At 47.0% G+C, this 13,851-nt stretch overlaps 1 protein-coding gene across 1 annotated transcript in view; it reads left to right on the forward strand.

The window, feature by feature from the left end:
- The window catches only part of LOC144108717 (uncharacterized), a 30,864-nt gene that overhangs the window by 12,924 nt on the left and 4,089 nt on the right, over positions 1-13,851 (forward strand). Inside the window, exon 2 of the mRNA XM_077641886.1 lies at positions 8,823-8,991. Within this exon, the coding sequence (XP_077498012.1) occupies positions 8,823-8,991 (169 nt within the window). The remainder of the gene's footprint in view (positions 1-8,822; positions 8,992-13,851) is intronic.

The following is a 13,851-nucleotide window of genomic DNA, read 5'->3' on the forward strand; positions in this document are numbered from 1 at the left end:
GGGTTCGGATCCCGCTCCCCAAGCTATGAAGTTTCTTATTTCTTTAGCGTCTTCCCCCAGTATGATGCCGGCTTTCCGCTGCAGTGAGGCTCTTAAGCTCTCGCTTAAAAGAAATAATTATTCAGGCAACTTGCAAGTCAAATGGCTCACTAAAATGCAGCATTTGGGCGTAATAATGGTACTCACCAACTAGTTCCCGAGTCTGGAGTGAACGATTCCTGTGGTTGCCTTTTTAGTGCCCTAGTGCTTCCCCTCCACCGAAAAGCGGTTGTCTGTCTTTCCAAAGCCTGCTTTTAGTGCGTCACTACATTGATCACGTGACCTTGTGACGTCATCAGAAGCTTCTCACCATATTGTGAGCAAACAGCCCACCGTGGCAGTTCAATTAATTAATCGTTGTGAGAGATTCCTCAGGAACAAAAGGGGTCTCACAAGCCCCACCTGCACCTGCCATCGCAGGGCAGTGGTGCGTAGCTTAAAGGGACCCAGAAAGGGGGTCTCAATAAAGGTGCGATATGTCTCGGATGTTAAAAGACCACGGCTTATAATTGTCCCCCAGCAAGAATTATTTCAATGCATTTTGTGGAAGCTGAGTTATATGCAGACAAAATTTGAACTTCCGCGTCTTCGCGCCTTTCCCTCTCCTCTCGCACGCCAAAACGGCGGTGCTCTTCCGCCGGCCCCATTCACTCGGCCCCTCCCCTACCTCCGCCGGCTGGGAGCGCGCGGAGTGGCCTCGGCCGCTGTAGCGCGTGACGTCTGCAAGAACTTGGCGCTGTGAATTAATGATTACGCCCGGCTGCTGACGTCATTAGCAAGACGTGACGTCGTCTGCGAGGTTTTCGTGCGAAAACCCGACACCGCGCGTCGCCACGAGGTGCGGAAGCGAGTATTTTTAAAATGTATTGCAAATTTCTCGCCCGCTTCTGAGGTCTCGTACCCGGCATGGACGCTCGGTGGCCTGTACTCTACATAGTGCAAGCATTTTGAAGCCAAGCTCAAACACCCCTTTCTGTGGCCCTATAAGCGCTTCACCTCTGCGCCAGTAGCTGAATGAGGACTCCCAGGCATATGTGAATGTAGAGAATGACCAATTCTACCGCAGCACAAGTCTAAAATGATGCAATATCATGCAAGCTTACATCATATGGTATATCAACCAAAGTAAGCCAGTTCAGGTCAAGCAAAAGCATAGAAAGTCAAGATAAACCGTGCAAAACCAGGGGTAATAGCGCTAGAGCACGATAATTCGCGGTTAACCCCTCCCGCGATATTTTTGCTTCCACGTCTTCGCATTATCCAGGCACTGAGTGTCGATTCCCTACCATGCTTGCAAGAAATTTGGTTGATAAAACCAGGCGTGCGATTACGTAGTCACACGTCGCACCAGGACAGAAATAAACCAAGAGATGTTCTTCTTATTTGGAAAGCAGTACAACGTTTTCTTTTTTATTACATTGTACAATGCAAAGCAGAGCGAGCGATAATACAGACCAATGTAGTGAAGCTGCTGCTTTATTTATTTGGTAAGACTACTGTGATTGGCTTTCCCCACTACATTGCGGCACCGCTTTCCTATACTGCAATTTCAGCGAGAATAGAAAGAAGATACGACCATACTGAACTACGCAACGGTGTTAATTAAAAAATTCCACACCAACGCCGCAAACAGGCTGTGATTGGCAGTGGAATTTCGTAGAAGGATTTTTTTAGCTGCAGCCAGTGCTTTGAATGAAACATCACTGGGCTGAAATAAGACTTCGTTCCGAGAAACAAGGCTTAGAACTTGTGAATTCAACTTGGGAATTCAATGAAAATGTTAACTGCGAAGGTTCCCGTTGGACCGGCGGCCACCTGCACGGCCCATCCAGTGCCCCTTGTTAGCGGAGTATACAGGGTGTTTCACCAAAGACTTTGAACAATTTTTAAATATAGGCTTTTTTAGTTAGAAGAGCGCTTTTTTCGGCATAGCATTGCCAGCGGTGTAGTAGGTACATTGCGGCGACGGAGAAGGCGTGCGGCTCCCCGCCTTTCATGTTCGCCTCGTGTACCTCCAGAAACTACGTCTTCCCGGAAGCCTTCACCCTAAGAATTAGCGCTTTAAAATGGGGATTCATGACGAGTTGCACAGAAAAAAAAAAAAAAAACGTTAGCCCGGAGTGCGGCTCGGGCCCCTACCTTCGCCCTCAAACCGTGCATCTTGCCCTCCCTCGCGCTCACCTCATCATCTCTTTCTTCCCTCACCCTCGTCCTTACGAATTTTCATGAGCCCATCCTCCCTCAGCCTCACCTCACCGAGTGAAATCCTCATGAGGCGAGGGTGAGGACGCCCTCATGAGGGCTCGGCCTCGTGAGGATGCCCATCTATGAGCGTGATTCATCCAGGCACGCCCGGCGGAATCCTCCCCCTCCCCCCTCGCAACCGCCGGCTCGAACCGCAACCGACGCTTCGCCGGCAGCCCTTAAACAGCCGAGCTCCTCTCGCCCATTCGTCAAATTCGAACTGTGACCAGTGCCGTGACCTGACTGGAGGGTTAATTTTAACGGCTGGCTGCTGCAACGGTCACCGGTGGCTATAAAAGGTCGAGCCGCGCCCAGCAGACGGAGACATCAAGCGAGAGAGACGCTCTCCCGGCGCATCGCCATGCCCCTTTGTGTCAGCACGTTGTGCTCTTGGCCACTGTGCCGATAATGTAACGCCCTTGTCTATACTGTACGTAAATGTTTCGTGGACTCACCGTCGCCTTTCCCTTTCGTCGCTCAGCTCTGCGCAACAGTAGCAGCACGCTGAGATGCCACAGTCCCAGCAGTAGAGACAGGCTGGAGGCCCAGTCGCTTAGACGATAGCCTGTCAATGCTTACCCAATGCAGAGAAATAGCTAAGGCGGAAAGCTCGCAGAGGAAACATTCATCATCATCGTCATCAAGCGGACTACGCCCATTTCGGGGCATACGCTTCTCCCATGTCTCTCCGATTAACCTTGTCCTTCGCAGCTGCGGCAACCGTATCCCCGCCGCGAAATTCTTAATCTCATCCGCCCAATTGACCTTCTGCCGCGCCCTGCTACGCCTGCCTTCTCTTGCAATCCACTCCGTTACTCTTAAGGACCAGCGGTTGTCTTGCCATCACATCACATGCCCTGTCCAAACCCCTTTTTCCCTCTTTATTTCGTCTAGGATGCCTTTAAGGCGCCTTTGTTCCCTCACCCACTCTGCTCGCTTCTGGCCTCAACATTACACTTATAATTTTTCTTTCCATGGCTCGCTGCGTTGTCCTTAACTTAAGCTGAACTCTTTTCGTTAGCCTCCACGTTTCTGCCCCGTCGGTGAGTACCGGTAAGATACAGCTGTCGGACACTTATCTCTTGAGAGATATTGGTAAAATGCAATTCATGATCTGACAGAACCTCCTATATGCTGTCGACCCCATTCTTATCCTTCTAGTTATTTCGCTGTTATAATCTTGATCTGCGGTCACTACCTGCCCTAAGTAGACGTATTCCCTTACCACTTCCAGCACCTCGCTACCAATTGTGAACTGCTGTTCCCTTGCGAGAGTGGTGAACATAAGCAGTATTGATCATTGATCAATACTTGTATTGATCAATGATACTTGCATTGATCAATACTTGTATTGGTATTGATCATACTTTGCAGCTGACATCCTGAGTGACTTAGCCAGGGAATGTCATCAGCGAATCGCGAATCGCAAATTACTTAGGTATTTTCCGTTAACCCTTTTAGAGCCAAGGTTACAACGGCTGAGTAGAAATAATCGATATCCAGAAACTAGCGTGTGCAGGAAGAGCATTACAAAATATCGTATAATCAAAGTTTTGTCGGTTCTTTATTAATTCTATTTGCATGATTCCAAATGGATTCATTGGGACTGAGGGAGCAGGGTAGGCGAAACACTTTATTTTTGTGACGTCGTTCAAAATTTAAATAATTATATAAACTACTTTGAAACTACGCTAAGCGCTGCTGGAGTAAAGGATGCCACAGTTCTTGCCAATAATACGCGAGAATGACATGACACACAGCTTGAACCTCTGTTATCTTCTTATTGTGTGCGGGCCAGTGTGCGGTCCTATGTAAGCGGAATTGTTGAGTTGGGTGGAGAAAGTCGCTGGTTCTTTTGAGACATGCCGTGTAAAAAACAGGGCAGCCATGCTGCCACCAGCCAGATTTCTAGCCTCGAGCCCACAGCACCCACTTACTGTAGACACTAAAAATTTTTAATTCGAAAAGTTCAAATATTGAGTTGATGCAGAAGTATTTGCAATATTCGTACGTTGAAGGTACTCCTTTCAGTGGGGGTTCTTATTTATGCTATCTGCCTTGCTACTAGCCGTATAGCGATGCAGCCACAATAAGGATTTTTCTTTGATGACGTTCTTGGTCGCACAACACGAACTGCTGGGCGAGTTGGTCGGCTTTTCGGAGATTGAAAGCTGTATGGTTTTCAATCTTCGGCGTAGTTGCTCTACTGCTCGGTTCTGCATCGTCGTGCAGTTTACGATTTTCTGGCTTGGGCTCTATTCTATAGAGGTTAAATTCTTTTCTGTTATGCTTTCTCTTGAGGTTGTTGCTGATCTGCTTGCGATGAATGCTATTTCTTCATGCCGATACCTCAACAGGTGTGGTGGGCCTCTCTTGAGACTTTTTCTTTTCCGTATGAAAAGTGCTTGCGCTGAGTGTATCCATCTGCTACGAAAAAGAAATTTTTATTGTTACGAATAAGACTTCGAACGAGGCAACATTTACACGATACAAGCAGTCACAGGTATCCGAAATACGACCGCGCTGATTATTCTGCAATAGGGCTTCCAAGTGCTAGTGATTCTATTTGGAGTCATTATTATTTGCGCAATATTTTAGCGCTTGCAAATGTGTTTAGTCGAAAGAATTTATTTTGACGGTGTAAGTTTGGTCTCACTTATTGTTCCCTTGGAAAACAAAAAAAAAATGGATGAGAGCAAAACAAAAAAATGGCTTCCGTTCTTCTACATGGTGCAAGGAAAGATCTGGCACCAGGCTAGGGCGATAGCAAAGCGTACGCAGTTTATGTAGCCTTTTCCTACATGCTAGCATACGTTACTCAGAAAAAAGGCCGCTAACATATGTTGATGACTCGCTAAATGTCGGAGCCCTTGTAAAAACAGCAGAAATTTCCATTCAAGGCTCAATTCAAGACGGTTGGTATTTAAATTTGGTGATTCCAACTGGAATCATTGTCTTAAACGGTTAACTCTTATCCCCAGTTGTTGCTAACCTAGGCCTCGGAACACCTCCTGTGGAGAGGCGGTAAATAGCATTGACAAGATCGTGGCTCCTTGCCTCACACACTCCTTTATTGTAATTTCATTGCTGGCTTTGTGAGGGACTATTGGCCGTTCGTTTACCTCGATATTCCAAGGCCGCCAAAAAGCATCGCCACTATAAAGATCAGAGATCACATGTTTTTCCTACTGGGTCACCGGTTTTGCTCTGGGTTCCAGACAGACCACCAGAAATGCCTTCAAAAGTTCGCACCGAATACCACCGCCCTCATCGCATCGTCCAGCAAACGCCGCCTCTTATTACATCGCGGAGCCGCTCGCCTCCTCTTCGGACTTGCATCTTCGCGGCCGAGAAACCGTGCACGTCAGGCGCCTGAAGACCTACTACGACCCGCTCCTCTTGTCCTCGCCGTAGGTCGCCAGGGTGGCTCCTCTTCGTTGCCGGGGCGATTGTAGCGAACCACGACGGCCGCGCCTGATTCCTCCTGCGAAGATGACTGACCAAAACGGAGCGCCGCCGCGCGTCAAGAGATCGCCCCGGTTGCATTGCCCGCCGTTTGGCGTCGCCCGCTGTGAATTCCATCCCCCGTTTTATTTATGCACAAACGCCCTTCCAGTATGTACAGTCGAGTCCGCCCATAACGGCCGCGGTTGTAACGAACGCTCGCTTATTGCGAGCAAGGGTGGTGTCACCGTTCAAATACGTATTAGGGCTATGGCACCGTATCTCAGATACAAGGAGCAAATGTGGCCACAGCGAACTAGGAGGCTCTGTAAAATCGTCTCCGTAGTCGGAAGCCCCCGCTTCTGTGAGGAGCTGAGAGCGATGAACGCCTCCAGGCCTCACTGACATTCCTCCCCTACTTCCAAAGAAAGGAACAACGTGACCTCCCCCCCCCCCCCCCCCCGAAAAAAAAAATGATGGGATGTACAGAATGCTGACGAAACATTTTGACAGATGAAGCCGGTAGAAACGCATGCCTTGAAAGGCGGAGCCTACCGCCGGTGAAAAGTGCAATAAAGGCCGCGTTTAATAATAATAATAATAATAATAATTGGTTTTTGGGGAAAGGAAATGGCGCAGTATCTGTCTCTTATATCTTTGGACACCTGAACCGCGCCGTAAGGGAAGGGATAAAGGAGGGAGTGAAAGAAGAAAGGAAGAGAGAGGTGCCGTAGTGGAGGGCTCCGGAATAATTTCGACCACCTGGGGATCTTTAACGTGCACTGACATCGCACAGCACACGGGCGCCTTAGCGTTTTTCCTCCATAAAAACGCAGCCGCCGCGGTCGGGTTCGAACCCGGGAACTCCGGATCAGTAGTCGAGCGCCCTAACCACTGAGCCACCGCGGCGGGGTTTGGGCGAGTTGGTTTTCCATGCTGAACGTAAAAGCGCAAGAAACAAGGGCATAGAATTAGACAGGCAACACGAGCGCTCGTATTGTCTGTCTTACATAATCTATGTCCTTGTTTCTTGCGCTTTTACACTGAGCATGGCAAACTGCAGCAAGCTTCGCGTCGCCCCCCTTCTGTGCACGAGCATGGACGGCAACGAGGGGGGCGCCGTGCGTCCTCAGCAAGGCTGTGACTCTCGTGCGCACAACACAAGGGGCTGGGCGATGCGCGACTTTTGTTCTCTACAGGTGTCCCACTATTTAAGAGGGTGCGCGGCGACTTGTCCGCCGAGTGGCTGGAAAAAACAAAACAAAAGCAGGAACGTCCTGTCCATGCTCGACAGCCGTGCGGAGCACCACATGCTGCCTTCTTCGAATGCGGTAACCACTCTCTTTTGCCACCGAATGCGACGGGCCAGACCTGTGACTTCACATTGGGATAATTCATGTGCTCGATGTATCCCATCTGCGTTGCGTCACCAGTGCATACTGACAGCAATTAACTGACCAGGTGCCGACGTTCTAGTTCGGGTAACTGTTCCCTGCCGCGAAATAAATTCGCATCGGTGGAAATCATTGCGGAGTGATGAAAAGTTGCTTCCGTGAGACCGAGTTTATAATATCTCATTAACAATAGAGGACGCTGTCGAACACCCACATTATCGGACGCATGCATAGATTTGTGGCAGCGCGTCGTCGATGCGCAGCTAGGCCGCCCTGATGTTGTCGGTGATGACGCCGACATCGGAGAGCCATTTACTGACAAAAATAATACTGCGTCGTAACTACGGACTCTGTACGATTGCCAGGAAAATGATGAAGGCAATGACGAGGAGGGCGACCTACCACCAGCTGCCACGGAGGCTTCCGCCGCGATTAGTTATAACGCCTCCCTAAAGCAGCTTGCGGATGGCAGCGCTATCGATGAGGGTTATACGACTGCTCTGGAAAGCTTTGAAAGCGCAGTAATAAGGTCTAGTTTGAATAAAGAGACGCAGGTAACGACTTGCACGGTCTGATTTTGTACTTGTTGCTCTAACATGTGAAGTCCACTTACTGCGCACATGTAATATAACGAACGCAATCAGCGTGACCATCAGGTTCGTTGTAAGTGACCTCCACTTACATACATTTTCACCGAGAGCCGGCAGTGGAGCAATGCCAGACTGCTTGGCACTTACTGACGCCGCCATGCGATGCGATAGCACCCACTGGTCGTCCTCGTCTTCCCGTGCTCGATCGTGGGTTGGCTGAGTGTGCCCTTCTGCTAACTCTTTACCGCCTCTCGTTGACAATATATTATAAATGGTCTCTCCGAAGCTGAAGTCACCAAAAATCATAACAGTTAAAAATCTAACGCATTTATTCGGTTCGACATTTCGGAGAGAGCCTGTCCTTTTTCAAGACATTGTTATTCTCTTCTTAAGGCGCGAACGCTTCAAACGATGTCCGACACACAAACAAAACACCAAGCAAACGAAGAGTCAGATGAAATAGGTGTGCGGGAGAACAAAGTCAAAAAAAGAAAAAGGGAAGATTTCTTTTTGCTTTGGTTGTACTGAATGATTTGCCTACACACACACAGCGAAGCCTCATTTGTATTTGCTAAAGTGTGACATTGTGCCTTGGGACCATCAAGTCTTCACATTTCCTAGGGAAGCGTTTCGGGGTTTTTACGTTGACAGTGCTTTCCGAAATTTCGGAAGCTATCGGCAGCTTTTCTTGTATCTCAGCTTGCCAGCATTTGTAGTTAGAAATTGTAACTTCATCTGCTTGCAGGAGCGTATGTAATTTCATGTAACGTTTGTAGTTGCCTGATCGTTTCCCCCTTCACTTACGGGATGGCGCCATGTTGTTCGACGATGCTGTGCCCGATACATAGCTAGCACCCCTATCTTAGAAAAATGACCTACGTTTTCAGTATTGACTATGATCCACCTGTGGCTGACCGTCGAGTAAAACATAGTGCAACGGGTTATACGCATAGTGCAACGGGTTATACGAGCCCTGCCGGCATGAAGGACCGTGACTTACTCAAAGGTCAAACTGAGAAAGTGCAAGCATTGTGTCCCCTTGAAGCCACAAAGCTTACACTTCGGTTAACGGGAGGATTTTCTGTGACGCCACTTTATGTCTCTCCCGCAGGAGCGTTGAGTCAACCCACACGGAGAGCACGCTCAAGAGCCGCAAGCGGCGCTCACGGAAGGGCCACGAAGACAGCGCCAAGGCGGCCTCTGCCCCTCCGCCCCTGGATGCCTCTGCGCCCGACATGCAGGAGACACTGCCGCCACCCGCCGCTGTCCCCCCCGAGGAGGTAGAGTTCACTAATGCCAAAGCACCCGGAGTCCCCTTTAGCCGGCGTGGACAGAAAACCTCATGACCTCCCAGGGTCAGCCGTCAGGTAGCGGAGGGCAGTCAACAGATGATAGTCAACCTGACCTAAACTTATTTTTTTGTAGCGAAAGCTACATTGGCCACGAACTCGCAGTTTCGCCGTGCTCTCACCGCACCACGTGACCAACCACGTGACTGGTCACGTGACCAAGCGCGTGACGAACCACGTGACAACAACTATAGCCAGACAACCAGACTAATCTGGACTTGCAATCAAGATTAACTAAGGCTAACCAAGCTATGCCTTAGCTTTCGCTACGTATATATCCTGGCATAGCCGAGTTAAGCCACTGGCAATTTTTTTATTGCGTCAGTGTGCCTGCTGAAATAGAGTGTTATTTACAAACATATGTACACAATGGACTCGCGAAATTGCAGTGAGACCTAAATGGTAATTAGTAGACAGCAAGTACTAATTAGTTAACACTGATTAATCGTTGACGGTAATTAACTATTATGAAATTAACATCGATAGAAAATTAGTATATGCTATTAATATTGAAAGTTAATTAACAGGTAATGGGAAATAATCAGTACTTGGCGGAGGAAATGGTTTCGCAGTAACCGCAGGTAAGGACCTTAAGTGCATCCCCTGATTTTTCCTGCCGCAGAGAATATTTAAAAGAGCACTGATGGTAAATAGGAGTGAGCTTGAGTCCATTGATTACCGCGTTTTAAGGGGACACTCTTTGCAAACTTTGCAAAAAACGTTATCGTACTCTAACGCTACACACTTCACCCCAAACGGAGCTTTGACAAGCCAGAGAGAAAAAAGATAAAAGGACAGGCATTGCAACCACCGGTCGATTTCGGAAGTAAACGGCGGCGCGTTCAGACAGTCTTTTGGACGTGGCGGCTGTGATGCACTGCCGTCCGGTGCCAGACGGTGAGCGATTTTTGGTGCAGACGTCACGAGTTTGAATCGAGAAGATTCCTAAAGGCAAATGAATGCGGGTTTTCTGCTGGAAAAACAGCGTTATCAGAAAAAAGTCATGACATCGATTTTTACTAAGAATAAAATTGAATTAAGTTGTCCTCTGTGTACCTTGAAAGTATCAGACGCTACTCCACAGCACGTTTGGTGCGCTTACACTTCGTTTTTAACTTCTGCTCCGCTCTTCGGATCCACCGCTCACGGATGGAAGCTGTTCGAATAGCTGTAATGAGTGAATGCTCATATATGCGGAATTCGCCGTTCTATACTCAACATTCATAGGTCCCCGGGAAGCATCATGCCTCTCCTGGCCCAGTGATGCACCAGTTAAGCGATGCATCACCGCCCTGCTATGGCAGGCGTGGCCATCAGTGGGGCTTGTGAGACACAGCTCTACCCTAGCCTCTTCACGAGCAACCTCTCGTGACCAGTCATTAATCGAACCGATACCTGCCACGGTATCACTGCCCGATATTCCCACTGCAGGGAAAAGACCTCTGTCCTGTCTCTCCAATCAATTCTGTCATTTGCCAGATGTTGCCACCGTATTCTCCCATACTTCTTTATCTCATCCGGCCACCTAACTTTCTGCCGCCACTTACTACGCTTGCCTTCTCTTGGAATCCACTCCGTTACCCTTACGACCAGTGGTTATCTTGCTTCCGCAGTACATGCCCGGCCCAAGCCCATTTATTCCTCTTGATTTTGACTAGGATGTCATTAACATGCGTTTGTTCCATCACCCACTCTGCCCGCTTCCGGTCTCTTAACTTTACACCTAACATTTTCCTTTCCATGGCTCGCTGTGGTCTTCTTAAGCTGAAACCTTTTCGTTAGCCTCCGCGTTTCTGCCCCGTAGGTGAGTACCGGTAATACACAGCTGTTGTACACTTTTCTCTTGAGGGATATTGGTAACATGCTTTCATGATCAGAGAGAACCTGCCATATGCGCTCCACCATGTTCTTATCCTTCTCGTTATTTCACTCACATGTTCAGGATCTGCAGTTAAAACCTGCCTTAAGTAGACTTCCAAACTTCTCGCTCCCAATTTTAAACTGGTGTTCCATACCGAGACTGTTGAACATTACTTTGTTTTTTCAGCGTGTTAATTTTCAGACCCATCGTTCTGCTCTGCCTGTTTGCAGTTCACCTCTTGAGTGACTCAGCAAGGCAATGTCATCAGCGAATCGCAGATTATTTAGGTTTTCTCCATTAACTCTCATCCACAACTGTTCCCAATCCAAGCCTCGTAAAACCTCCTGTACACAGGCGGTGAATAGAATTGCCGAGATCGTGTCTCCTTGCCGACACCCTTTCTTATTGGAATTTTATTGCTGAATTTAGGGAGGACGGTGGCAGTTGTGCATTCATTATAGATATAATCCAGTATTTTCACCCAAGACGTTTGTACACCCTGATTCCGCAATGCCTGCATGACACTTGAGGTTTCCGCTGAGTCAAATGCTTACTCCAAATCAATGAAGGCCCTACATAAGGGCTGATTATATTCTGCGAATTTCTCTATCACCTGATTGATAGTGTGGCTATGGTCTATTGTGGAGTATCTTTTACGAAAGCCTGCCTGATCATTTGCTTGATTGAAGTGCAAAGTTGCCCTTGCTGTATTAGCGACTGCCTTAGTAAATACCTTGTCGAAGGTTCGGCCAAGTACTACACCACGGTGGCCAAATTCTGCTCTGGTAAGGGAATGCGTTGCCGGTTCTGGCCTCCGAGATCAGACCGCACCCCAAGCCACACACGAGTGAATCGTAGTTTAGTTTAGTTTTCTGGGGAAAAAATCGTATGTCATGCTTAGCTGAACACATCGGTTTTGTGCATTCGCAAATGGCTAGTTGCAGATTGTAAAATAAAATTTCGTAAAACCTAATAACGTTTTCAGGAATTGTATCCAAATTTTCCTGTTGGAGGCAATAAACACATTTTTGCCTCCTATAATTTTTCCGCAAAAAAAACCCCGCAAACTTTGCTAGAAATATAAGGCGTCCCAATGGGCAGGTTTTGGGCGAATAATGGAACAACAAGAACAAACAACCTGACGCTCAAACTTTTTTCTTAGATAATTCTTTATTTTTAATAATGCGGAAGAAAATTTATACATCTAGTACGGGCAGATGACCTTTAATAACTCAAAAAATGAGAAAAGAAGCTAATTTTCATGGAGATTAAAATAAAAATTGCGTTAAAGTTTTTCTGAAACGCATTCAGTGCCTGGTAATTCTAGATCAAGAAAAAAGTGTTGCTTTATGTTGTTCTGGAGTATAAAATATATTTTATAGTATAGTTTTACAAAATTTAGAACAAAACTATAAAACCGCCGAACTGGACCATACTTCGTTCAGTTACCATTGCAGGATGTTGCATGTTAAAAAGATCAGAGGTTATGAATTAGACTTTGAACTCAGCGCATGTGTTTCCGTTTTAGTTGGCAAAATGGCAAGGTCGCAAGAAATAACCCGTAAGTAGCGTTTGCTTCCCAGCGCAGTCTTAAACACGTTCAAGTGCTCTATTTATCGTAATGTATTCAGGTGTTGCTAATGCCAGTGAACACAAATATTCCGTCCTTCCTAACTTGAACCTTCGAACGGTAATTTATTCTTTAGCTATTATGAATATTGCTAAGTCATGATAAACCGTTATTTAGAGTTTTTAATGAAATTTATACCCCCGCGATTTCCCATAGACATTATTATTTGTGCGTTTAAGACATGCAAATTATTCAACAGAAATATTAGCACTTTGATCTGAAAGGAATCTTTTAAATGGCCGGTTAATTTGGGCTGATGTAGAAGCCGGAGCGAATTCATTTACTTCATCGACTTACTTTCACAGACATTGGCAGCGCGCATGAGCCTAATAACGCTTTCATCTATTGCGTATTTAGCGTTTTAGGGTTATGATGTTCTTACATGCCTCAGTCTATTACCAGAGCTTATCCTGCACTGAGTCCATTCGATTTCAGTGTCTCAGGGGAAGTGTGAACTTCTGTTTACGTAAAGTTTCTTTCCGAATAAAGGGGAACCGCTCATGTCGCTATACCCGCAGAAGACGGTAACTTAATGCAGAGCTGATTACACTCCGAAACCGCTTTGCAGGCCACGTAAGAATTGCCTGGATTAGATTCAACATCTTTGCATTCGATAAATGTGGTTATCGTGCACTTTTGTAGCTCTCTTCCACCGTGTCCTAAAGAGTCGCTAAACTGACTATCCTGAATGCTAATAACATTTAGCTTTCCTTTCAGTCGGCCTACGAAGCCCTTTGGAAGCTTTTATTTCCAATATAGATCAAGGTGCGTAGCGTTTGTTAACTAGGGCATCATTGCCACTGCACGCACTTTTTCTCTGCCCTGTGGCAGGAAACACGAGCTTTCTTATGTTTTGTTCCTTTCTGTGAGCTCATGAAGCTAAGCTTTGCTCTAGCAGCAACTGGGAGCCCTCTCATCAGAAGAAGTGGCCTGATCATATAGACAGATATGCCGTGTTGATGCATGTTGTGCATTGGTTTCAACGGAGCCAGCCAAGCATATGCCGGCTCGTCAGACAGTTCGTCGGAATAAATGGCGAATCTCCGCGTCCAGTTTTTTGAGCTTGAAACGCATGTGCAGAACTGTAATTATTATTTTTTTGCCAATAGCACGCTATGACGCATTTGAAAACCCAACTCCTCACTACTACACAACGCGAAAAATGCAAAACTATATTTCCTACTTATAGCTCTGCCTTCCTTCATTCGTAAATCCTTTTGGAATAGATCTTGTGTACTTATGGCGAGTAATAAGGTGGCGTTCCTTAAAAGTTAATCAAGTCTCAGCTATTCAACCATCT

This window comes from Amblyomma americanum, chromosome 10 (assembly GCF_052857255.1).
Source record: "Amblyomma americanum isolate KBUSLIRL-KWMA chromosome 10, ASM5285725v1, whole genome shotgun sequence".
NCBI lineage: Eukaryota > Metazoa > Arthropoda > Arachnida > Ixodida > Ixodidae > Amblyomma > Amblyomma americanum.